The sequence below is a fragment of the Pseudogymnoascus verrucosus genome (genome assembly GCF_001662655.1).
Source record: "Pseudogymnoascus verrucosus strain UAMH 10579 unplaced genomic scaffold scaffold_14, whole genome shotgun sequence".
NCBI classification, from domain to species: Eukaryota; Fungi; Ascomycota; class Leotiomycetes; order Thelebolales; family Thelebolaceae; genus Pseudogymnoascus; species Pseudogymnoascus verrucosus.
The window spans coordinates 414,983-438,664 of record NW_017263665.1 but is presented as its reverse complement, the minus strand read 5'-3'; the positions used below and the strand labels follow the sequence as shown (position 1 = coordinate 438,664).

Sequence of the window (23,682 nt, the reverse complement as noted above, 5' to 3'; positions counted from 1 at the left end):
AATTATCCATTCTACAATCTATATTACCCCTCTTTGCCAAGGGCTTGGCAGTACTCGAGTATTCAGAGTAGTACTCGGCGAATACCAGAGTACTCAAAAATATCACCCGAGTAGAGTAGTACTCGGGTATTCGCCGAGTACTACTCACAGCGAGTAGTACTCGGGCAACACTGGTCGTGGGCATTCGAACACGACTCGGAAACCGTCCATCCCCAACATCAAACACCTCAGACAACCGTTGTGGATGGGTAGGCATGGCGGTAACTTCAATGTTTATTCTTGGAAATTGTTGTGTACTCCGCAGGTAAGTTAGTGGAATGGGCATGTATTATACCGATGGTGAGCTTGAGTGGGGGTTTGGTGAAAGTGAGAGTGCTATCGACAATAGGCCAAGGAAACATAATTTATTATGATATAGCTGATTTAAAAACACTGAATATACAGATTATTCAAGAGTTGAATTAGATTATTGACGCTCGTTTGCTGCTACGAATATCACTCACTGTGCTATTCAAGCTTATAAATTCCTGGAGGACTCACCTTCAGCGTGCATTCACACAATATATTGTTTCCATATCAAAGTCATTCATTCTACACCAGATAATCACAATAAAGTAGCGACTGAGACCGATCCATTTGTCTTGACTCAATGTGAAAATATCACAAAACAAAACCTCCCGATCAACACAAGTCCGATCAGGACATTCAATCTCCCTCCCATGAACCTGGAAGTTTCCACGCAACCTCATTGCTGACAGAGCTTCCCACCTCAATTAATACCTTCCTACAACCACCTTACATTCTTCTCCCTTCACCCCATCGCCCTCGAGGACCCAACACAGTAGTGCGACGCAAGCCACACCACAACCGGACCGTACTCGCCCTAACCACCCTCCCAGTCCTTGAAACTAGATGTTCATAAACCCAACCAACAGGCCTTGGATATCCATCCACCAATTTTGTGGTAGGGTATTCCTCTTCAAAGAGACGCGGAATAAATTCCCCGTCTCTGGCGCGGTAGCTGTGGCGGTAATATGGTGAATATGACTGAAGATAGGGGTCGTCATCATAGTAGTAGTGGTTTTCTCGACCGCGCTGGAGAAGGCTGTAGTCTCGGGTTTTGTGATAGGGGTAGGCGTGTTTATAGCCATCGTAAACACTGCTGGCATATTGATCTCTATAGTAGGCATCATCGTCGTAGGAGTCGCAATGGCACGTCCGTGAACGACCATGGCCATCAATGGTGGTATGCATGCTTCTGACAGAGAAGTTTCAACTTGGTGTCAGGGTCTAAGGTTCTGTTTCTGGTTTAGTTATTTTCTCAGACGATGGGAAACTATGGCTTTTTATACTCAGATATATATGATATGCAGAACTTTTGGGGATTATTTGTTCTCTCCGCACTTACCCGCGCATGTTAATATGTGAGGACCCGACAGGCGATCGATATAGCAAATATGTGCACGAATGGGCGCAATTTACGTTGATAGTATTTTCCCCCTTATCACTACAGTCTCTCTCTTCAGATTTTTAGGCGGCACGAGGCGCAAACAGCTGTCATAAAAGCTTCTCATTTCCATATAATGTATAACCAAATACCTCCTTTATCCCATTCATCAATCCATCCCTCAATGGCCCTAGAAGAATAAAAAGGGGGTATGTACAGACTAAATCATAGCTTCGTATAAGAACGAAGACGACAAATAAAACACCTCATCCAGTCTTTCCCACCCACCCATCCTCTAGCAGCCCAGCTCCCAGCTTCCAGCTCCCACCCACACCCAAACTCCACACAAAACCAGGCTATGCAAAATAAAATAAAACAAAAAACAGGCATCTTCACTTCGTCAGTTACTCGTGAAGGGTATTGGTTCCAACCCCAAGCAGACAGAACACAGCCAGTCTAATCCGTCGATCTATAAAACTTCTTGTAGATAAGGTGCAGAAACAAATTGACGTTCAGCTTCAGTCCGCCCTCGAACAAGTTCATAAACTGGTGATTGTTGAACTGCGCGCTCAGGCAGTCCTCCAGCGGGACCTGGGCGCTGGCGCCCGGTATTTGAATGCTGCCCAGGCTGCCTTCGATAAAGAAGATGCCAACCTGGTCACAGGAGATGGTGACGTTAATCTTCTCGTACTGCTTTTCGGTGTAGCCAGACCATGACACAAGCACGCCCTTGTCGGCAAGATTTCGTGCCGAGTACTTGAAAGATCCGAACTTGGGCTGACGTCCGGTTCGCTGTAGTTCACGCTCGTGGTTGTATTGCCTGGTAAATGGTAGAAGGAATCGTTTTTTGCTATATAATGTCAGTAAAAATTATCGGGCTGAGATGCATCATTGTAACATACCCTTTCTTGTTCTGTAACGTCATCATGGCTTGCTCAATGTAGTTGTCATAGCTTTTCCGTTGTTGTTCCAGCCAGGCAGCCTTATCGTGAAGGTTGCCCAGGGTGAGCCTGACGCCTTCCAATTCTCGCTGCCTTTGAATTCGCCTACGGCTCTTTGTGCGAATATCCACGGCGATGGCATTGAGGAGATCTTGGTATTGGTTATGCCGCGAGATACGGCCGAACTGTGTCTCTAGACGCATGATGTTCTCTAGTGCTGTACGTTTGAGCTCGGAATATGGCATCGAGGTGATATCCATCATGTTAGCATCCGAGTATGCGCCGCGGGTGTTGCTACCGGCAGCAAATTCTTCTCTAACAAGAGCCTTCCACTTCTGCTCATCCTCGCGTGTAATTGGCCGAACGAGGATATCCATAAGATTAGGTCCGGATTGGACGCGGATGATGTACAAAACACAGCGTTTGGTCTCCATGAATAGAGCCTTCACTGCAGCTTCGGGATCATCGGTATCGTGAAGCTTGGGATTGAGTGTCATCTGGATCTCTGACGACGTCACGCCTGACCATTCCATTTCGTTGTTCTTGGCACTTCCAAGCTCCTGGATAATCTCCCGGAGCATATCATCCCTGTTGGGGCATATTTGTGGTAGCTCTTTGATCACCAGGTTATGTATGGCAAAGATGTCTGCCATTTTAATGTATAGTGTCGGCTTGGTTTTCGAGTACAAGTCATTGAACTCGTCGATATCAAAGGTTTGCTCCACGTCAGGGACATCGATCAAGTCGGCAAATATGATGCCCATTCTTTCAATGGCAGTTCCAACATAGGCATTGAGGGGCTGAAGATAGATATTATCCCCACCAAAGAGCTTGCCAGTGGTGACTTGGCATAGCACCTTGCTTACTTCCCCAAGATTCCGTTTCTGCAATGGCGTCAACTGCCTCTCTACAACGCCAACTTCTTGTGGCGATGTTAATGGCGGCTGAATATAAGAGCGGAATACCCATTGGCCAACAACCTGGAGTATGTAGGCCTGCTTTTCGCCAGGGAATCTTTCACATAGGCATTCGAACAACTGTTGCGTGATAAAGCGAATTCCATATGGCATCTTCTGCAAGGTTTCTTCCAGTGCTTGAAGGAACTGGTCGGAAATCTCTCGGAGATCTCGGAGATGGTCAATGAACAAGTCGCGCGTCTCTTTATCCTTAATAGCGACTTCTCGAGTGACGTCCAGCGGTCTGTGGCTGGGTCGCCCGGTTCGAAGCTCCTCGTTGTTTATCGCGGACCTATAGATCTGCATCGGGTCGCTCTCCAAATCCAGTGCGGGATCGTCGATAATGTTCTCGCGAATAAGAGGACCCAAGAGCTCTCGTAAGAATTTCCGGTCCCGTGGCGATCGAGTATAGTTTGCTAGGAGTTTGGTCCAGAAGAAATTGCCTCGGAGGTAGTCTTGTATCGAGTGGGATCCGTCCACCTCTTCCTTGACGGATCGCGCAATAAGTTTCAGGAGGTAATATTCTTCTCGCCTTTTTTGCGCATATCCGAACAGGCCCATCATCAATGTCTCGACGCGTTTTGACTCTTGCTCCGCCATCCCTTGCTCGCGAACCATGCGGAAGAGACGTGCTAGGTACTGCGGTTGGGTTTGTAAGGTGAAGAAAAGCTGCTGATACGTGTCCAACTTCTTTCTCGAGTTCTTGTTGAGTGCCTTCAGATCAAAGTGGTTCCCCGACGACATTGCTGTGCTTGGGAGTAGGTTACCAGCATGACTTCCAAAATTCCGCTGATGTTGCATCACGTCGTCTAAGGTGATCTTATTCTTGACAAGTAGCGCAATTTTGATGTCCAGCTGCTCGATGTATTGTTCGGATGTCTCGTTTTGTCTGACTTGCTGCACGACAGTCTTCCTGAGCCTCTCGAACTCGATTTCCTCATTGAAGTCGAAGTCGCTATCATTCAATAGATGGACAAAGTTCTTGACAGTATTGACAGGTGGATTTTTGCCGGTAGTCAAGCTCTTGTAGGCCTCTCCTTGGAGGCGTCCTCTAACAAAGCTTTGGATTTTGATAACTTTCTGCATATTCTCCTTGAAGAACTTTTGCTTCTCTGCAAACTTAGCCCTAACTAATAGTCCTCGTGCTGCAGTTTGAAAGGCGACGATCGAGTCTTCCTGGTCCTCGAGCTCTCCCAGCAAGTTCCCGATATCATTTCGATGTAGCATGGCCCGAATAAGACCCTGAAGTTGGATTATCGCGGGGGTGTTCGAGTATAAATCGGCACGAAGCTCAGCAGTGGTTGCTCTGGAGAGGAAGCCTCTTGCATGGCCTTGCAGCTTGGTGATGTTTACCGATTGCCGGCTGAGAGCTTCCTTCTGGGCTACAATTCTTTGCCTCGAGAGCATTCCACGGACCAACGATTGGACTTCTGTGATAGTTGTCTCTTCTGTTTCGAGCGCGGCAAGGATCTTCGCTGTTTCACTTCGTACGGCCGAAGCGCGAATAGCTGCTTGGAACATAGATACACTTGGTGACTGCGCTTTCAGTTCTTTCCGTGTAAATTCAAGCTGCTTTCGTAATAAGTGTCCACGAGACATAGCCTGTAGTGCTTTCCAAATCCCAGTGGAAGCCTGAAGTGCCTGTTTTTGCCTAGACACCTGGATTCTGGTCAGCATAGCCCTGGCGTTTGCTTGTATCAAGGCGATAGATGCTGTTTCGGCGTCGAGGATGTGGTGATCGTTTGCGATGGTCGCTCGTAGTAGCATTCCCCTGATTGAGGCCTGCAAGCCTCGCACTGGAGCGGCCACACTTCTCGTCTCTTGATGTTGTTGTTCCACTCTCTTTCGCATCAAAAATCCTCGAACAGCAGCTTGAACGTCCCGCACAGCAAAAGACTCATTTCTCAACCGAGATTTAGTTATGCATACCTCGGCACGAACCTTCCTTGCCCGGAACAGGCTCTGAAGCTTTAATATTTCAGCTTCGCTGCTCTTGAAGAATTCGGTTCGGTTCATCAGTTGCTTCCTGAGAATAAATCCCCGGCTTGCACTTTGCAAGTTAACAGCGAATCGTCGCATGTTAAGGCGGTAATCTATGATCTGGCGGGAAAAGTCTCCTCGAATGCGTGACTGCAAATCGACAAGCCAGTCTTCCGAATTCCACAGCTTCTCCATGGTGTTGGCGAGTCGCATTCGCTGGAGGGCGCCACGTATTTGTGCCTGAAGGTCTATAACTGAAGGCTCGTTTTCGTGAAGCTCCCTTTCGATCCTGTCCTCTTCTGACTCGACTGGCTCTGGTTCCGGCTCCGGGACGCCAAAATCTGCGCCCATGTTTCCAAAGCTCGGCATACTAACTCCAGCTTTGTCAAGCCCTTTTTGCATTGCTTCTAGCTCATGGTGTTCGAATTCCAGCTGTCCAACGAGGTTTCCAATGCGAAAGTCAACTACACCTTGCCTGTATAACAGCCAACTTAGAGCGTGGATGCAGTAGATGACCTTTGGGATGTTTTTCTTCTCGTACAGGTCGATCAGCTCAAACCTGAAGAGATCTGGAAGCTCAATCTCGCCGAGAAATCGGAAAAATATGGCTATGTTGTCGGAATGTCGGTACTGGAGTTTAGGGTTTCTGAATATGCGAAATCGGTTGTCCGGCTGGAGAGCTTCGACAATTTCAGCAAGGGTGACTCCGTCGCGAAGGGCTTCCTCGAGCTGAACAATTGGAGGTATAGGCCTGTGAATGATATCTTCAATCCATTCCTTTGCTTCTCCAATATGGCAGAGGTATTCGTAGGCTTGCAAAAATTGCCGTTGTTTGTCCATCCAATTCCGACCCTCCCAGCTATACCCCGTGCCATTGTTGAGAGCAACAGCACTTCCACCATTGGCCGTTTTGTCCGTCCTCTGAAGCCTCCTCCTACCATGTAATCCTGCGACTTCTTGTGCGGGTGAGCTGATGGCAAACTCATTCGGAGATGATACTTCTGCAAATTTTGACAGAGTGCGAAGGTGGCCGGTAGATGATTTTCCAAGGCTCTGAAGGTCCGGCGCGGCCACGGGCGTGTGTAATGGCGAGAGCTGCGAACTTGGCTGCAGGGTATTAGATCGCACCGTTCTAGTCGAGTCGGCGCGGCTCAGTAACATCGAGTTCGGCCTCAATGCACCTGTTCGCTTCGGAGGCGGAGAGGCAGCAGTGTCATTGTACATGGGCTTAACATCCAAGCTTTGTCCTCTTGAGTGCTGAAATAGTTGTTTATTAGGCGGCGAGGGACAGTTCTGTGCAGGTACCTGGGGAAGCGGGCGCAAAGACAGGCGCACACTCTGAAAAGGGTCTTCTGAGTTTGGGGTGCTGAAGCCTCTTCCAGAGCTTCCGGGACGTACGGGCGACATGTTTTTAGCTTCACTGAGACCCCGTTTATGTGCAGGTTGTTGGTATCCGCTTGATGCAGTTGATGATATGGTGCTTGTGCGACTCAGATACGACGCTTCTGAGGGATGGGAGTAGGCCGACGACGACGTCGAGGCAGTCGACGGTTGGCGCTTTGCGAGTTGAGCCGAGTTGTCATTTGCCTGTATCTGGTGCAGAGGGTGACGGTACGACATCACGTCCTGTATATTGTGTATATTGTGTCCAGGATGTCGTTCTCTCTCTCAAAGGCAGGTCGCGAATTAAGGCCGCATCAAGGCGTTTGCATCGCTTTCGACTTGTGATTTGTGATTTGTGATTACCCCTCGGGGAGACGGTGTAGACGTGTCAACGGTGTGGATATGACAGCAATTAATATCGAGCGCACAGCGCAGAAGTGAAATGAATAGCAGGCGCGTGTGCGTCTGATTAAATTGAGCAAGTTGAAGCAGAATGCGATGCTGCGATGGAAGTTTCAACCAGAGCGGGGGGGAGAAGGAGTGAGGTTATGGAGCCGCAAGGTTCGGTAGTACTGGGTAGAGGGTAGCCCTATTTGATTTGACGATGCAGGTCAACAGTGATCGCCAGATGTAAACAAACCCAACCGTGCGTCTGGCAACCACGTTCCGCGTTCGGAAGGCGGTGAAACCTATTTGCCGGTTTCACGAAAATATTAAGCGTGGTACTTTGGGTAGACGTATATTTTGTGTGTGCTAGTAAGTACCAGCTTTAAACAGCTCCGATAACGCTGCAGGTGGATAAGCTGATAAGAGCTTGCTTTAGCAAAAAATGGATAAATTCCAGGTCATGGGAAAAAGGTACTTAATTACACATATAATTTGAGTGTATTCATAAGTACTTTTTCTATTTATTTTAAATAGTACTTGTTAATGCATACAAATTGTGTGTAGAATTAAGTACCTTTTTCAATCTGAAATACAGCTCTTCCAGTTACACCCTCACTACCGCTCCAGCTCCCTCATAGCTCCCATATACTCTCATATCCATAGTAGCAATGACAGTGACTGTAATTTTATCTTGTTTATACGTTCTGACGGCGATTACAAAGCAGCACATTGGTATTCTCAGTAATTACCACAAAGTATGACTGTGATTACAGCTCTGCTTACGGAAGGCGGTGAACGCAAATTGCCGTCGCGAAACTTTCTGCTAGCGCCACTCGCACCAATTACTATATTTTCAACTTCGCCGACGCCTGATTCTCTTCTTTTCTTCTCTCTTGGGAGAAGGCAACTTCTACCCGTCGACCATACGTTTCAATTCCACCTAAACAGACGTCGACTATCTCTTTATTATACCCCAGTCTCATCACTTCTCGTTCATTTAACTTTCCCCGCATCACCATGTCGTTCCCAAAAAGCGATGCGGTTTTGGATTCTTCCAAGGCCCTGGAGGTCCTGAAGAACGAGTACAAGGAGCTCGATGGCCTCGATGCTGAGAGTCTGCTTGACTCCCACAAGAATGGAGGCCTCACGTATAACGATTTTCTTATTCTCCCCGGTTACATTGGATTCCCCGCCTCAGAAGTGTCTCTTGAGTCACGCGTTACCAAGAAAATCACCCTGAAGACTCCTTTCGTCTCTTCTCCCATGGACACCGTTACTGAGCACGAGATGGCCATCGCCATGGCGCTCCAGGGTGGCCTCGGTGTCATCCACCACAACTGCTCTCCTGACGAACAGGCCGAGATGGTCCAGAAGGTCAAGCGTTACGAGAACGGCTTCATCCTCGACCCAGTTGTGCTCCGCAAGGACCAGACTGTTGAGGAGGTCAAGGCCCTGAAGGAGAGATGGGGATTCGGTGGTTTCCCAGTTACTGGTATGTTTTAACAATCTCATTCATCTGCGTCTCCATTATGATTATCAATACTATACCATATAACTTTCGTTCATCCGTAGTCGATCGCAAGATCGTGGGGAGAAATTCTATGTATGACTGGAAACAAAAATTTATTATCAAAGCTTTCAAATTTTAGCCAAGAACTTTGCTAACTCAAATCGCTTTGAAGAGGACGGAAATCTCGGCTCCAAGCTCGTTGGTATTGTCACGAACAGAGACATCCAATTCGAAGAAGACACCAAGAAGCCAGTTTCATCTGTCATGGTCACCGATCTTATCACTGCTGCCAAGGGCACCTCCCTCGCCGAGGCCAACGCCATCCTGGCGCAGTCCAAGAAGGGAAAGCTCCCAATCGTTGACAAGGCCGGCAACCTGGTTTCCATGGTGTCTCGTTCCGATCTCACCAAGAACCTCCACTTCCCCAACTCCTCGAAGCTCCCAGACTCCAAGCAGCTGATCTGCGCGGCTGCCATTGGTACTCGTCCCGCCGACAAGGACCGCTTGGAGAAGCTCGCTGAGGCCGGCCTCGACATCGTTATCTTGGATAGCTCCCAGGGTAACAGCATGTACCAGGTCGAGATGATTAAGTTCGTCAAGGAGAAGTACCCTGGTATCGAGGTTATCGGCGGAAACGTCGTTACCCGCGAGCAGGCTGCCACTCTCATCGCTGCCGGAGTTGATGGTCTCCGCATCGGCATGGGCAGTGGTTCCGCCTGTATCACCCAGGAAGTCATGGCTGTTGGCCGTCCCCAGGCCGCAGCTGTCTACAACGTCGCCACGTTCGCTGCTCGCTTCGGCGTCCCATGTATGGCTGACGGTGGCATCCAAAACGTTGGCCACATCGTCAAGGGTCTCGCTCTTGGTGCCACTACCATCATGATGGGTGGTCTCCTTGCTGGTACCTCCGAGTCCCCAGGAACTTCCTTCGTTTCCCGCGAGGGCAAGCTCGTCAAGGCTTACCGTGGCATGGGCTCCATCGATGCTATGCAAGACAAGAAGGCCGGTGCCGGTACTGCCAACAGCCAGGCTAGCAACGCTGGCACTGCCCGCTACTTCTCCGAGGGTGACAGCGTCCTTGTCGCCCAGGGTGTTTCCGGCGCGGTTGCTCACCGTGGCCCGATCACCAAGTTCGTCCCATACCTGTCTGCCGGCTTGAAACACAGTTTGCAGGATATGGGCTCCAGGAGCTTGGCTGAGCTCCACGCCTCGGTTGCCGCTGGCACCACGCGCTTCGAACTCCGCTCTGCCAGTGCCCAGGTTGAGGGTGGCATCCACATGGAGAGCTACGAGAAGAAGCTTTACGCTTAAACGCATATTGAATGATTCTTTACGGCAGAGGCCTTAACTGGTCTCTGCTATGACGACGAAGATGGAACGATGAGAAAACGTTGGTAATTTGGATGGCGCGTGGTTAGGAAAAATAAATAACGTACACAAAATATGGGTATTTTGGCGCGTTGATGAGAAGTTGCGTAGTAGCAAAGCAATGACATAAACATGAATCAATCATTGATCGAAATCTATTAATGCCTGTTGTGACCATTATGATCTCCGTATATACAAACGACACTAATTCCACCGCTGTATGTCTCGACATACGAGAGATAACTATCCAGAAAATCAACGAAGACTCCCCGACAAGGGTATATATACTCGAGTACTTCCCTTCCACAAACTTAACGCCCACATCTATTTCCCCCCCTTCCTCGCCTTCTTCCTCCTATCCGCCTCCAAAATTGCAAAAGCCTGCACCAAAACCACCAACTCGAACTCCATCCCCCCACCCCTCCTAATCTCCAACACCCTATCCGCAACAAACCCCACCCCCTCAATCCCATACCGCGCCAGCAACATCTCCCTCGGCATCGTCGACTGCGGTGGCCCAGCCGAAATCCCAAAAAGCGGATCCCGCATCCACAGCTCCAGATTCGTAGACTGCTTCGTCGTATGCTGCCAGCGCACCGATCGCTCTATCGGCGCCATGCCCGGGATGACGACCAGTGGGATGCTGGAGAAGTGCAGCAGCGACATGGGCCGCCATTTTGGGTTATCGCCCGCCGGGTCGCGGGTGCATGATTGTGAGGTTGCGACGGCGGGGTGGAGGCGGGCGGTGGCGAGGGGGAGGGGGTTGAAGAGGTCGAAGACTTGGATGGCGGGGTCGGCGGCGATGTGGGGGTCGACTTCGACGCGGTAGAGCGGGGTGGGGTCGGTGGTGAGGGCGACGCTGTAGGTGGTGTTTGTGACGCGAGTTACGCGGAAGTAGTCGTGTTGCATGTCGGAGAGGGAGGTGGTTTTGACGGGGCCGGCGAGGCTTTCGCGGGGTTGGTCATCGGGGAAGTGGGGGAGGGAGGGGAAGACGGGGGGGGTGGTGGAGCGGATTGAGGGGGTGGGGAGTGCGAGGGAGGAGGCTGCTAGGGAGGTTGCGAGGGATGTGGTGGAGGAGGCGGGCTCGGGGGGGGGGACGCCATATGGCGAGTAGCCTGGTAATTCGGACATTGTGGCCGTTTTGAGTGGCCGGTCACTGCGAAATGCTGCGGATGCGAATATGAGAGGAGGTAAGGCACTCACTTATATTTATTTGGTGTCGCGGGTCCGGCACGACAGCCGTGTTTATGCCTCATCCTACACTGCGGCGCAGCCTCGTCCAACATCGATAGTTCTGGTTCAGGCATCATTTTTCGACTCAGCCTCGTCGCCAAGACCTGTCAGCCACCCGCCCAGGCCGCTGATGGACAATTAAGTGGAAGCCTAGAGGGTCGAGAGCCGTCATAAACAACAAACATCTGTTATTCAATGTTATGCCTGTGACGTAGATGTTGAGTACGGATCTTCCTTGACAGCATCTGGAAATCAGAAATGAAATGCTGCATCCAGGAACGCTGTTTCAGAAGAGGAACTATCGATCCATATGTCTTCGTGTCGCGGTGCCTCAGTAGTTTCTTATTAACTGTAACTGTAAAGTTACCATGCGGATATTGTCCCTGCCTCGGGACATTTGCCCAGCAGTCTATCACGTCAGGGTCCAGCTTGAACTTAGGACCCCAAGTGCACTCCCAGCTAATATAAGTTTTGCCGTCGTAGTTTCTATATCGGAAGACACAGGCGTGGCCCCCACCACCATTCCAGATCTCCATACCCCTGAGCTTGGGCATGAAAGCAGCCGCCCGACCAGCAGCTATCAGCACTCCATTGATATGTCGGTCTGCCTTTCTTGGATGCAGCAGCTGTGATGTCAGAGCTAGATACTGCAGGTTCTCCCCAGGAAATACGTTCGAATTTGGGTTGTTGGTCGGCTTGAAGCTTGCGAAAAAGTCCACCGCATCAACAATGAAGGCGGCAGACAACATTGTTAGGAGCCGACTAGACTTTGAGAGGGCTTTTCCCAATGAAGGATTCGCACGCTTGGTGTATTGTTCTAGGTTAGTGAGCTGTTTGAACTGGGCTGGGTGGAGAACCTTGTTGAAGTTCTCAAATATATCTAGTTCGCGCAGAGTGCTTGGGATGCCATGTAAAAGTAGCCTCTCGTAGTCTGCAATAGTGAGTTAGTCTGAGGTGCTGTGAGACTTGTTTGCCTTACGACAATATCCAGTAAGGAATGGGACCCTAGCATACCCTTTTCAAAGTGGAATTGCTGTGGTAGGTCGACATTATATCATACTTCGTGATTAAACCATCTAAGGCATGTAAATGTCTCGCGGAGCAGCTTGTCAAGAAACTTGGCCTTAATTTTCCAATAGAACTGTCGGCGGATGAGAAGGCCCGTCACTATCTCGACATTAGGAAACGTGTAGGAGTAAATAGAGAGTTGAGGAAGATTATCGTTGACAGTTAATGTCCCCATGAATCTCTGCTTTGATCCTAAGCTTGGGCTTTCCTGATGGCCGTTAACCCATCCATGATATGGGTCATTTAAGGTGCCGAGGTCAAGCCTGTCAATTCGCTGCTTGTACGCATCGACATATGATTTCATGTCATTAAATTCTTGGTACGGGTGGTTTTCTTCGAGATGGAAGTCTCTGAAGGTGTGCTTACAATCACTTGGAGAATAGACGCCAAGTTCCAATGTCAGCCCCTTCTCGCGACGAGTCCCAACGAATCCAACCCACTTTGACAGGATAAATAACAAATCCCAGGGAGAGTTGAAAAAGACATTATTGTTACTGTTGACGTTAGCTATATGATTGTAACGGGACACAAATAGAGCGATAGTGAGCCGAACTAAGGACCAACAAACGTCAACTTACTTCCTAATTGTTTCATCATCCTCCTTCGATTGGCAGGCAGTGCAGTCGTACTCATCAAGTTTGATACAAAGCACCAAGTGCTCTAGATAACCCTGCCTATATCTAGTTGCCTCATTTCCCATAATTTTTTCAAAGTCTCCTATGCGCTCTTGGTCAACGATAATTCGCCGAAAGTTACTCTGTTCAAAGACTGACTGCCATTCCTGACATACACAGGCATAACCGGCGCGGGCGTATCTATCAGACTCAAATCTGTAGTCTTCTACTACTATTCCGAGGATCATCATGCGGATCTCGGCTAGCAAGTTTGTCCAGTATGCCATCGTGAAAGGCTGTTGGTGAGATTTTATGGAGGTTCTGGGGGAAACGTAAACTGAAGATCAACTGCAAAAAGATAAAGAGGGGTGATATATGTGTATTGAGTTATAGTTAGAGTCATACTGAGAGTGAAGTTGTGCTAAATGTTAGGTAGATGGTCTGTTTGAGGGTGTAAATCGGATGTTGCGCTTAAAAACTTTTCAAAGTTATAAAACACGATTAATTATTAGACAACCTCAAAATCCCCCACCAACAAACATAAAAATAAATTATAATTCAACCCAAAAACAAAATAAATGGTAATAGGCCCCAGGAGAGAAATAAGTATCTCACCTCTAATCTGGAGTACTTGAGAATATACGACTCCCTCAAACAAACCCACCTATTGCCTTATCCTATATCACACATGCCCTCTATAACCCCCTTAATATTCAATAATCTCAAAACCTCATCAAACCAACAACTAGTAAACTAAATAAATACCAATAAACCTCCTGAGAGAAATAAATATCCTACCTCTAATTCCAAGAAGTCGACCGTGTACAATTTCCCCTATCTAACTCCTTATTTCATATCATACCCTCCATAACGCCTTCAATATTAAACCCCCTACCAATAGCGAAATAATAATTATAAATCTAATAAACCAAATAAATGGTAACAAGCTTCACGAGAGAAATAAATGTGCTACCTCTAACCCAAGAACCTGAGAATGTATGACTCCCCTCTTAAATAAACCTGCTAAACTCATCATCCTATACTACACACACCCTCTACAACCCCTTTAATATCTAGTAACTTGAAAATCCTACTAATAAATATACATATAAATCGACCTGAAAAGCTAAACGGAAACAAGTTCGACGAAATAAATAAATATCCTACCTTCGTCTCAATCTCAAGAATCTGAGCACGTGCAACTCCTCCCCAATCCAACCCTGCGCGACTCCTTATCCCATATCATACCCTCCGTCTGTAGCCCTTCACAAAACACACAACACAACAATCCACTCTCAACCTCTCCCCTGCCTGAGCAGTTAGAATGGTAAAGTCAAAGACAAACATCTCTAAAAATATATCTAAATATATCATTAACAATCACATACATCTAATATGTAAAAATATACACCACCCCCAAATCATCTATACATATTCACCTTTCGCTCCCTTCAAATTTCCCGCCCTAAAAACTCCAAAAGCAGATATCATATATATAAACACCATACATATACCCATCTCCACCTATATCTCCTTCTGCCGCCTCTCCTCCGTATACACATCCGCCTTCCAATTGACCAAACTACTCTCACTCCCCTCCCCACTCACCCTCGGCGCCTGATGCCCCTGTATCCTCACCGTGCGCTCCACCGTAATCCCATTCCCATTATTCCCATTCAAATCCACCTCATCCTCATCCCCAACCGCCGACCTCACAACCCTGCTGCGCTTATTCTGGCTCAGCTCGCTCAGCGCGTGATCATAGCCACCGGAGGCGTTGTTGTGGCGCCCAGAGCGCTCGCCGCGCGACGAGGACAGGAAGTGAGGGACGGCTTTGGCGATCAAGGGCTTGATGGCGGGGAGGGAGGCACAGGCGAGGGCGACGTTGATTTCGATGCCGGACCAGATGCCGGCGTTGACGCCGTCGAGGGCGGTGTCGGGGGAGACGGAGATTTCGTAGAGGGATTTGAGGCGGATGATGGAGGTGACGCAGACGCTGGGGTAGATGGTTAGCCGTATGCACTGTGGAAGAGGGACGTGTGGGGGGAAAAGGGGAGGGGTCTTACAAGGCGCCGAAGCCGAAGACAAACATGAGCCCTATCTTCTGCTTCTTTGGGAGTTGGAGCTGCTTGAGCAGCGGCATAGGGATGGCGAAGATGATGATATCGGTAGCGATGTTGACGCCCGCATTAGCGAACCAGAATTGCAAGCGGTTCATGCAGTGGCCCTTGATGGTCTGGTCCCAGAAGGCGGCGACGGGGACGCACATGAGGATTGAGCCGACAATGGTCCAGAGGCCGTAGACGACGAGGACGCCGAGCATGATGTTGCACAGGCGGTTGATCAGCGGGGTGGTGAAGATGCGCTTGTACTGGAAGACAATGGAGAGTTTGGTAAGGATGAGAGACGCGTTGTAGCATGGGATTGTTCCCCAGAGGCACTTTACGAAGATTGGAATGTTCTCCTGGGGGATCGTGGCAAAGGGCGTGCCGAGGCCATACTTAATTTCTATTACACTCATCAGCTCAATTCCTTTTTTGATATGTCCAGAAGGGCACTCACGTTGAAAGATAACCACAGAGAATAGAATGGAAGCCAGCTGTCACTCTTTCAGTATATTTCGCTTCCCCCCGCACAATAGCAAGACTCGACTCACCAGCGCTCCAAAAGAGAGGTAATCGTCAATGCCAATAATTCCAATGCGCGCTCTGGTGATAACCCGCGTGAGGACGAGGATGCCCGCGAGAATGGTAAAAAGCAGAGTAGTAATAACGAGCGGGATGACCGTCTGGACGTATGCCATCTTGGCGATTGAGACTCGTCTCTTCTGCGCCCGGCGTAGAGAGAGAGCGAGAGCGAGGATTGAAGATGGCGGAGGGGGAGAGGGCGAGGAGATAAGGAGCTGAAAGTCGACAACTCAACTCGACGCCGTCGTGGAGGGTGGAGGTAGAAGTGTATAAACCTTCAACACTGGCGACAGGCACGTTTTACGACTCAATAGAACCAAAAACCCCAATGTCTCAGTCGGGCGTGCGATGGGTCTAGTTATCACCCACCCAATCACTAACTATGCACATAATGTAACGTATAGTACAAACGTCCACTACGACTATCACGCCGGCGATACTTCCCTCCCCCCCCCCTCCCCTAGCACCATCTCTCCTTAGTAGCACCTTCTGCAAATCCCTCTAATCCACCCATCGAAGCTTCTCCCCAGCAGTTCAACCAAATATATCGTAGTATCGTATCTCATCTTCCTAGTATAAACCTCGTTCCTGGTTCCATATCTCGTCGCAGCGATCCTTCCCCCCACCTCCAGGGTCACATCCACGCACCCCCATCACCAATAACACCCCCAAACTCCCCAAACACCCCCATAAAATTTCCAATAACCCCCTCAAACCCCCTACATCGCATCAGCACTACCCAATCATACCTCCCCAATGCACCCAGTTGCAAAGTTGCACGTAACAGGCGTTCTTCCCCCATCTCCCCAAGAAAAAAGCAAGAAAACCACCCAGGCGCGCTTGTACCTCGCTGACCCGCCTTAGCTCTTACCTTTAGCTCCTAGTCTTAGCATTTACCCTCGGCAGCGTGGTGTGTGGAGTCATCACGGTGCGATGTTCCGGCGGCGGAGACCGAGGCGGTTTAGGGCTGTGCTAGGTGGAAGCGAGGTAGTTTTAGTAGGAAGTGGGGGGTGAGCTGGTTAGAAAGGTGAAAAGAGGTGTTTGTTGCGAGAAAGCCGTTTGAGATTTTGGTTGTAATAGTGGTGTCATCGGCATCTAGGGTGCTGTTAATAGGGGGTATTATACGACGAGGTTTTTGCGTTGATTGATGCATGCATGCTACTCTACCATAGATCTAGATTCACTCATTCATGATCTCCTGCACTGCACTACAGTTCACACATGGATGCACCACACACCATACCCTCACCCCCCCGTGCAACACATACACACCCCTACAGCAGTATACGGAGACCGCACGCAGGTCGCATCGGAACAAACCCCCCATCCCTGAATCCCCACGGTAACACCCCCCCAAGCACGGCAGAGATTTTCACTCTCCCCTTCCTGCTTCGGAGGAGATTTGCACATTTCCCCCCCTAGCATCGCGCATCACTACAGCTTCGTAATCACAGCGAACCCTACCCCCCCCTACAGCGTTCAAGGTACCCCTACCCATGTCCCTAACATACGTACGCAGTCCTAATCCCAGCAACCCCCCACTTGCCCTTCCGATCCGAACTTCCGGGACCCATCCAGCCCAATGGGCGGGGTCGGATTAAGGTAGTGGCTGACGGACAACCTGCTTCTAGTAGTAATCAGCGCCGGCTAATAACATGCTTGACCAGGTTAAGGCTGGTAGAGCGATGCTAGGGACCCTAGCGGGAGTTTTGGTTCGCTATTGTTCCTGCTAGGAGTGCGCTAGGAAGTGTTAGGAATTGGCGCTATTGGTGCTAAGACTGCGCTGGCGTCGGGCGGACGAGGGAGGGAGGACGCGACGGTTGGTCGTGCGCTGGGGGCTGGGCACCTGGGCGCTGGGAATGGGCGTTTTTGGGGGCCACCACCCACCACCCACCACCAGCTGTGCTAGGGAGGGGGGAACTCAAATCACCCTGCTTTCGTAAAACTGCAAGAGGTACTTCAACTTTCTGTACGGAGAATTTTGCATTAGACCAGAGATAAGATTAATGTTATGTATGTACCCTGCTATCTACTGTAACTCTGCAGTATGTATGTACGGAGTATACTCTATCTATATGCACAAACCCCTCCCCAAACTTTCCAAATTATGAACAAAGTAAAACGCCCGCTCAACCCCCCAGCCCTTCAGGCATTCGCTCGCGTAGCTAATCATACATAATTAAAGGCAAAAGAAAGCATGTGGCAGTGAAGCGACCAAAAGGAATAGACCCGCCACGCCCACGATCTAGATCCCCCAGTCGTATTTTTGGCGTCGCATTTTTGCGTCGCATATATTTGCTCGGACGCCTCTTTTTACTTTGCCAATAGTGTGCTCAAACAGATGCATGCATGCGCTCAGACTAATGCGTAGATTAATTGGCAGATGCCGATGTTGCACCGGAGTTCCCAAACAGCTCCTCCTCCTTTTCGGCAGGGTGGTCGATGCGGTTGTTGAACTCCTTGACAGGGTCGACGAGGAAGATGGCAGCTGTGGAATTCATTAGTCTCGTGATCCCATAAATAATAGCAATTATAAATATAGACGTACCAACAGCAGCCGCAACGGTGAAACACCCGGCAGCGACCCAGATGAACCTGAAGCCCAGATTGTACGCCTCGCGCAGTCCCCCCAGACCTGCACCGATGACCTGTCCCGTGACGCCCGGGATCTTTCCGAGACCAGCGATGTCCTGGTTGTTCAGCGCAGTGATGAAGTCGCCCAGCGAGGACTCGGGCAGGCCGAGTGGTAGGACAGCTGCGGCGATCTTGGGGCCAAGATTGGTGTTTAGCTTGCCAACGAGGATGGCGTGGTCTGTGTAGATGTTAGTCGGGGGAGCTGGGAAGATAGAGGGATGTGGACTTACAGATAGCCAGACCGATGGAACCGCCGAAAGAGCGGACGGAGATCATAAGTCCAGATGTCGTTGCGATGAGTTCGCGGGGGGTTGACAGCTGTGCAACGGTAACGAGCGTGCAGAGACACGTTCCGAGACCGATACCCAGGAACACAGGGTATCCCCATACGTGATCACCGCTCGACGGGCCAGCCGTAGCCATGAGGATGAAGAAGATGATCATGCTGACGAAGGCGACCACGGTCGGGAGCTTGACCTGCTTTGTCATCGCGCAGTAGGCGCCCGCGAGAACGGCGAAGAGGGCGTAGATGATGAAGTTGACACCGTACCTGGCGCCGACGCGTAGCGGGTCAGTCTCGTAGAGGATGGATGCCTGGAAGGCAAAGTAGTTGTTCGCAGCGAAGAAGACGAGGCCCTCAACGAAGACACCGAAGAGCGCAATGGAGAAGTTGCGGCCGTTGCTGAAGAGGCCGTGGTGGAACATGCCGTCCTTCTTGAAGCGCGCCTCGTAGACGATCAAGGCTGCCATGAAGGCGAGACCGATGAAAAAGGGCACCATGATATGGACCTCTGGCCAATCGTATGGGTTTTGCGACCAGGAGAGACCCATGCAGAAAAGGACGAGGCCGGCAGTGAGGAAGAAGTAGCCGATCCAGTCGAGCTTCTTGAGCTTCTCGACGTGAGTGAGGCCGAGCTGTGTTGGCAACGGCGGCGGGTTGTAGAGAACGAGGCAAAGGACTGTCGCGATGGCATAGATAGCAGTCGCAAAGTACCAGTAGTTCCTGAATCCCTCCGGGTTGGTGCGGGTCATGGCACCTCCCACGAGGAGAGCCACCAAACCTCCCAACGCTGCCGCGACGTTATCGGCGGCTTGCGCATATGGTCTGTACTTTCGGGGCAGCACCTCGGAGGTGACTGCGTGGAGGAGAGGCTGGACACCGTACGAGATTCCGGCAACACACTCTCCCGCAATAGCCATGTTCATGGTGTTTGCGCGCGCAACGATAATGGAGCCGACGGCACCGCAGAGGGTGAGGAGGATGAGAAACCATCGGCGTCCCCAGTAATCGGCCGCTTGGGAGACTGGGGGAGAGAGGACGGTGGTGAAGATGGCAACGGCAGAGGTGAGCCAGGTGCTGTCGGCTGAGCCGCCAACTACCTTAGCAATATCTTGTGCGCGCTGCGAAATAATTAGAAGGGCTCGGTATTCGGGACTCTAGAATGGGCAACTTACAGCACCTGCGCCGACAACGTTGATGAGTTGCGCAAAGTAGATCAGGCAGACTGCGAAGACCGTGAGCCATGTCTTCGCGTGAAGGCGCGGCTCAGGCTCGTCATGGTCCTCAATGCTGGCCGAATTGTCGCGATATGTCTTCTCGTCGACCTCGTTATCGGAAACCACATTCTCGGCAGGGGTTGCTGCAGGTGCCGACGCTGAAGCCACAGGGGCAGCAGCCTTCTCTTGAACGGGAACACCTTCGTCCGCCATCTCTGCAGACAATATGAAGTCGAATTGAAGAGTTGTTGATCTGAACACGGAAGGAGGGAAAAGAGGAAGGATCTATAGCAATGGGGAATCAGGAATTGGTCGTCTCGACACGGAAGGAATCAGCAGCGGGGGAACGCTAGGACGAGGAGTTCGACATTGCAATCTCGAGTTTTATGGGGCAAGAGCTACTATTGATCCTGGATTGATGGCATTGCATTGGAAGCGATGGGTTCAGGTGTGCAGACACCCTTCACCCTGTAGCCACGCCGTGGCGGACATCGTGCGGCAGGTGCGTCCCCACTGAATGGTTTCCACCTGAAAGGGGGGGATTAGCATCGGATTGGCACTGGCATTGGCCGATGGTCGCTGTGGAGATGTCAACCACGAGGGCGAGGAGCGACAGTGAGAGGGGTTACAAGGGCCTCTGCATTGCCCCTTCCTTTTTCTAGCGTTTCGGTGGAGATTTCTAAGTCTGGCTGGCTGGCCATTCGACTATTCGACTATTCGAACTATTCACTCAGTTAGTTAGTTAGTTAGTCAGTTAGAAGATTCAGTAGAAGATCTGATCCTAGTTAACCTGCTATATTTTCCGAACGGAGCTCCGCAGTAGCCAGTCATATCCAGTCATATCTAGTCGTAGCCAGTCGTAGCCAGTCATATCCAGTCGGGGAATCTACGGAAGATTCACTCGGGCTAGAATATAGTATAGTATAATATAGTACAGGCATACGTATAGTAGTATAGTGTAGTAGTATTGCAGAACCAAGACTCTTCATTTGGAAATTTGGAAATTTGGAGATTTGGTACTCTACTGTGTTGGTTGGTGGTGTGCATTTACAAATTTGCGAACGAGAGAGTACAGTACTTCAGATTTGCGTGGGGGGCCAATGCGTGCCGTTGTACCTCTACGCTGACACCGTGAACCCTGACTCTAAACCCTGCCTGCAACCCTGACCGGTACCCTAGCCGGAACCCTAGCTGCTACCCTGGCAACGCTGTTCCTTCCGAGTTTGAGCCTGTGAAAGCCCCTGTAGCCACGGCACTTTAGCGGCTGATCCCTGTAAACTAGTGATGTTGCTAGTGAGTTGCTAGTGAGTTGCTAGTGATACCGTTAGTGAGCTTAGTGAGCTTACTGAGGCATTACGGCACTGAGGCACAGTGCAATTACGACCACGTTGCGACCATGCAGTAAGACCAAAATGCCACCAAAACATCCACTATCACGGAAAGAACAACCCCCCGCCGGACATAGAGTGGACTGCTCCAACTCTACTGGTGCTGCTCCATAAACTTACTCTTGCAGCCAAGAATATCAGGAACACAATCCTACAAACCTATGAACCTATGAACCTCCTCCATCATTAATCAGCTTCATTCTATACTAGTATCTCATATCCTATAGCTCCACATTGATCATTGTTTTTCCGTTCTCCCCTCCATCTCTGTCTCCAACCTCAAACGACCCCTAGACTCCCTCCCCAAACCCTCAAAACATACCCCTCCACTCCCACTCCCACCCATCCTACCCCAATCAACCACCCCCTCAACCCGCCATGGCCACCTCCACCTCCCCTCTCAACATCCTAATCGTAGGCGCCGGCATAGGCGGCCTCGCCGCCGCCCTCACCCTCCGCCGCGCCGGCCACTCTGTCCAGATCTACGAGCGCTCCAGCCTCAACAACGAGATCGGCGCCGCCATCCACGTCTGCCCGAACGCCTCTCGCGGCCTGGCCGCCCTGGGCCTCGATCCCGTGGCCGCGCGCTTCGTGACCGCCAAGAAGAGCTGGCGCGCTGACAGCGTGACGCTGAAGTGCTTCCATGAGGCGGATGAGGGGTATATTTCTGAGAAGTTCGGGGCGCCGTGGTGGTGGTGCCATAGGGTTGATTTGCATGAGGCGTTGAAGGTGTTGGCGCTGGGGGAGAAGGGGGAAGGAAAGCCGGCGGTGGTGCATTTGAAGAAGGAGGTTGTGAGTTATGATGCTGAGGCGGGGTCTGTGACGTTCGCGGATGGGAGTGTGGCTAGTGGTGACTTGGTGGTTGCTGCGGATGGCGTGCACTCCAAAGCCGTTGAGACCGTGATAGGGCATCACAACCCGGCACTTCCGACTGAGAAGTACAACTTCTGCTACCGCTTTTTAATCCCTACTGCAGAGATCGCTGCGGACCCAGAGACGGCCAGCTGGACCGAGGGCGACGATGGAAGGATCAAGGTTATTGTTACTGAAGGGCGGAGGCTGGTGTGGTACCCGTGCAGAAAGTATGTTTCGTCTAAATTTCAAACGAATCACATTCGAACCGACCGCTGACTATGAGAAGCAACGAGCAGCACAATTTTGTGGCTATCTTCAGCACCGATGATGAAGTCAAAAATGTGGAAGGTGAGCATGTTCCTACACCCACAAGCATACTATGCCAAACACCAAAACACATATTAACATTCCACAGATTATCGAACCCCTCTCGAGGTTTCCGCTCTCCTAGAAACCTACAAAGGCTTCCACCCCTCCGTCCTCGCAGTCCTTAAGTACCTCCTCCCACCCCCCAAATCCTCAATCACATGACTAACACCCAGCTAGGAAAGCAAGAGACATCAAGCAATGGCCCCTCCTCTTCCGCGCCCCCCTCCCAACCTGGCGCCGTGGAAAGCTCGCTCTCCTCGGTGATGCCGCGCATCCCATGCTTCCTCGTACGTTTATCTATGCCCTTTGCAACTCCTCCATCCCCCATCCCCCATCCCACATTTCTCACAACCCACGCAACTGACATCCCCCAGACCAAGGCCAAGGCGGCGCCCAAGCAATCGAAGACGGTCTCGCGCTCGGCATCCTCCTCACTGGCGCCACACCCGAGACCCTCCAATCCCGCCTAGCTCTCTACGAGGGTCTGCGTCTCAACCGCGCCAGCGCGATCCAGCACTTCAGCAACGCCGGACAGGATGAGCCCGAGAAGATTCGCGAGGCTGCGGGGAAGTATATGGATGCTGATAAAGTGCCTAGTACGTATAATCTTGATTTTCCCATTCCCATCCCCATTCCCGGTTTTGCGCGTGTGTGTGCTGGGTTTGAAAGAACGAGAGGGGTGAGCTAACGTGTGGATAGAAAACCCGGAGGAGTTCTTTGAGTTTAATTTTGGATATGATATTATTCATGATGTGAAGTTGGCGCTGCAGAAGGAAGTGCCTGGGTGGGAGGTGCCGGAGAATTTCTTTGAGAGCCAGCCCGGACGGGGGACGTATCCTTGAGGGTTGTGTAGAGAGAGGAAGAGGTGGGGATAGCAGTGGTTGGTTATGGTGATGAGATATGATTGATAGATTGGGTATAGATGGAAAATACAATATTGTTAGTGACAAGACTCATGATAGGGGAAGGGGCTGTGAAGTATTGGGAAAGAGAGAACAAACTCCCTTTTAAAACGGAGTTTCAGGGACAAGGTTTTTCACGTGTCACACCCATAGCAAGATAGAAACGGGTGAGATTGGATTGTTGAGATGTTATTTGTTGCTAACGCTACATGTGCTGTTGTGGTATGTATGAAGTGTAATAAGCTGTAGTAAAAAAATATTAGTCGAAGCGACCCTTTATGATCTAGAAAGCAAATGGTGATCCCATCTTCTTGTAGTTGGGTGCATTCTGTATGAAAGCGTACATGGTATAGAGTAAGCTGGAGAATCAACAAAAATCTCAAACTGATTGTTTCTTAAAGGCCAAGCAACTGTATTATCGTTGTGTAAGCTTTCGGTGAGGCGTTGACTTCGGGGTGGTAGT

At 50.4% G+C, this 23,682-nt stretch overlaps 7 protein-coding genes across 7 annotated transcripts; 2 read left to right on the top strand and 5 right to left on the bottom strand.

Annotated features, from left to right (window-relative positions):
* Positions 1–1,734: 1,734 nt before the first annotated feature.
* VE01_04022 (uncharacterized protein) lies at positions 1,735–7,303 on the bottom strand. The gene is made up of 2 exons (XM_018273500.2): positions 2,350–7,303; positions 1,735–2,297 (listed from the first exon to the last, which is right to left on the bottom strand). The coding sequence occupies exons 1-2, from the start codon at positions 6,942–6,944 to the stop codon at positions 1,904–1,906; spliced, it is 4,989 nt and encodes a 1,662-aa protein (XP_018131757.1). The 5' UTR covers positions 6,945–7,303; the 3' UTR covers positions 1,735–1,903.
* A 658-nt stretch (positions 7,304–7,961) lies between these two features.
* Positions 7,962–10,109, top strand: VE01_04021 (uncharacterized protein). The gene is made up of 2 exons (XM_018273499.2): positions 7,962–8,586; positions 8,777–10,109. The coding sequence occupies exons 1-2, from the start codon at positions 8,112–8,114 to the stop codon at positions 9,913–9,915; spliced, it is 1,614 nt and encodes a 537-aa protein (XP_018131758.1). The 5' UTR covers positions 7,962–8,111; the 3' UTR covers positions 9,916–10,109.
* VE01_04020 (uncharacterized protein) lies at positions 9,988–11,216 on the bottom strand. The gene has a single exon (XM_018273498.2). The coding sequence runs from the start codon at positions 11,101–11,103 to the stop codon at positions 10,297–10,299; it is 807 nt and encodes a 268-aa protein (XP_018131759.1). The 5' UTR covers positions 11,104–11,216; the 3' UTR covers positions 9,988–10,296.
* A 177-nt stretch (positions 11,217–11,393) lies between these two features.
* Positions 11,394–13,174, bottom strand: VE01_04019 (uncharacterized protein; the record flags this gene model as incomplete). Its single annotated transcript, XM_018273497.1, has 4 exons — positions 11,394–12,136; positions 12,220–12,238; positions 12,266–12,767; positions 12,852–13,174. 4 exons carry the CDS (start codon positions 13,172–13,174, stop codon positions 11,394–11,396), a joined length of 1,587 nt encoding a protein of 528 aa, XP_018131643.1.
* Positions 13,175–14,270: 1,096 nt separating this feature from the next.
* VE01_04018 (uncharacterized protein) lies at positions 14,271–16,002 on the bottom strand. The gene is made up of 4 exons (XM_018273496.2): positions 15,544–16,002; positions 15,450–15,486; positions 14,954–15,395; positions 14,271–14,883 (listed from the first exon to the last, which is right to left on the bottom strand). The coding sequence occupies exons 1-4, from the start codon at positions 15,688–15,690 to the stop codon at positions 14,412–14,414; spliced, it is 1,098 nt and encodes a 365-aa protein (XP_018131642.1). The 5' UTR covers positions 15,691–16,002; the 3' UTR covers positions 14,271–14,411.
* Positions 16,003–17,594: 1,592 nt separating this feature from the next.
* Positions 17,595–20,169, bottom strand: VE01_04017 (uncharacterized protein). Its single transcript, XM_018273495.2, has 4 exons — positions 19,664–20,169; positions 18,439–19,609; positions 18,123–18,386; positions 17,595–18,062 (listed from the first exon to the last, which is right to left on the bottom strand). Exons 1-4 carry the CDS (start codon positions 19,916–19,918, stop codon positions 17,947–17,949), a joined length of 1,806 nt encoding a protein of 601 aa, XP_018131649.1. The 5' UTR covers positions 19,919–20,169; the 3' UTR covers positions 17,595–17,946.
* A 1,010-nt stretch (positions 20,170–21,179) lies between these two features.
* VE01_04016 (uncharacterized protein) lies at positions 21,180–23,406 on the top strand. Its single transcript, XM_018273494.2, has 6 exons — positions 21,180–22,175; positions 22,235–22,296; positions 22,364–22,442; positions 22,495–22,604; positions 22,692–22,913; positions 23,017–23,406. The coding sequence occupies exons 1-6, from the start codon at positions 21,472–21,474 to the stop codon at positions 23,157–23,159; spliced, it is 1,320 nt and encodes a 439-aa protein (XP_018131648.1). The 5' UTR covers positions 21,180–21,471; the 3' UTR covers positions 23,160–23,406.
* Positions 23,407–23,682: the final 276 nt, after the last annotated feature.

What these genes read in the sequence shown, in the direction of transcription:
- VE01_04022 (XM_018273500.2), bottom strand. Translation starts at nt 6,944, where the DNA reads ATGTCGTACCGTCACCCTCTGCACCAGATACAGGCAAATGACAACTCG. An exon ending in ACGTTACAGAACAAGAAAGG is followed by an intron (nt 2,298 to 2,349) that starts GTATGTTACAAT and finishes GACATTATATAG; the next exon opens with CAAAAAACGATTCCTTCTAC.
- VE01_04021 (XM_018273499.2), top strand. Translation starts at nt 8,112, where the DNA reads ATGTCGTTCCCAAAAAGCGATGCGGTTTTGGATTCTTCCAAGGCCCTG. An exon ending in CGGTGGTTTCCCAGTTACTG is followed by an intron (nt 8,587 to 8,776) that starts GTATGTTTTAAC and finishes ATCGCTTTGAAG; the next exon opens with AGGACGGAAATCTCGGCTCC.
- VE01_04020 (XM_018273498.2), bottom strand. Translation starts at nt 11,103, where the DNA reads ATGTCCGAATTACCAGGCTACTCGCCATATGGCGTCCCCCCCCCCGAG.
- VE01_04018 (XM_018273496.2), bottom strand. Translation starts at nt 15,690, where the DNA reads ATGGCATACGTCCAGACGGTCATCCCGCTCGTTATTACTACTCTGCTT. An exon ending in ACCTCTCTTTTGGAGCGCTG is followed by an intron (nt 15,487 to 15,543) that starts GTGAGTCGAGTC and finishes AAAGAGTGACAG; the next exon opens with CTGGCTTCCATTCTATTCTC. An exon ending in GTCTTCGGCTTCGGCGCCTT is followed by an intron (nt 14,884 to 14,953) that starts GTAAGACCCCTC and finishes CATCTACCCCAG; the next exon opens with CGTCTGCGTCACCTCCATCA.
- VE01_04017 (XM_018273495.2), bottom strand. Translation starts at nt 19,918, where the DNA reads ATGGCGGACGAAGGTGTTCCCGTTCAAGAGAAGGCTGCTGCCCCTGTG. An exon ending in TTCCATCGGTCTGGCTATCT is followed by an intron (nt 18,387 to 18,438) that starts GTAAGTCCACAT and finishes ACATCTACACAG; the next exon opens with ACCACGCCATCCTCGTTGGC. An exon ending in CACCGTTGCGGCTGCTGTTG is followed by an intron (nt 18,063 to 18,122) that starts GTACGTCTATAT and finishes TGAATTCCACAG; the next exon opens with CTGCCATCTTCCTCGTCGAC.
- VE01_04016 (XM_018273494.2), top strand. Translation starts at nt 21,472, where the DNA reads ATGGCCACCTCCACCTCCCCTCTCAACATCCTAATCGTAGGCGCCGGC. An exon ending in TGAAGTCAAAAATGTGGAAG is followed by an intron (nt 22,297 to 22,363) that starts GTGAGCATGTTC and finishes AACATTCCACAG; the next exon opens with ATTATCGAACCCCTCTCGAG. An exon ending in GGATGCTGATAAAGTGCCTA is followed by an intron (nt 22,914 to 23,016) that starts GTACGTATAATC and finishes ACGTGTGGATAG; the next exon opens with AAAACCCGGAGGAGTTCTTT.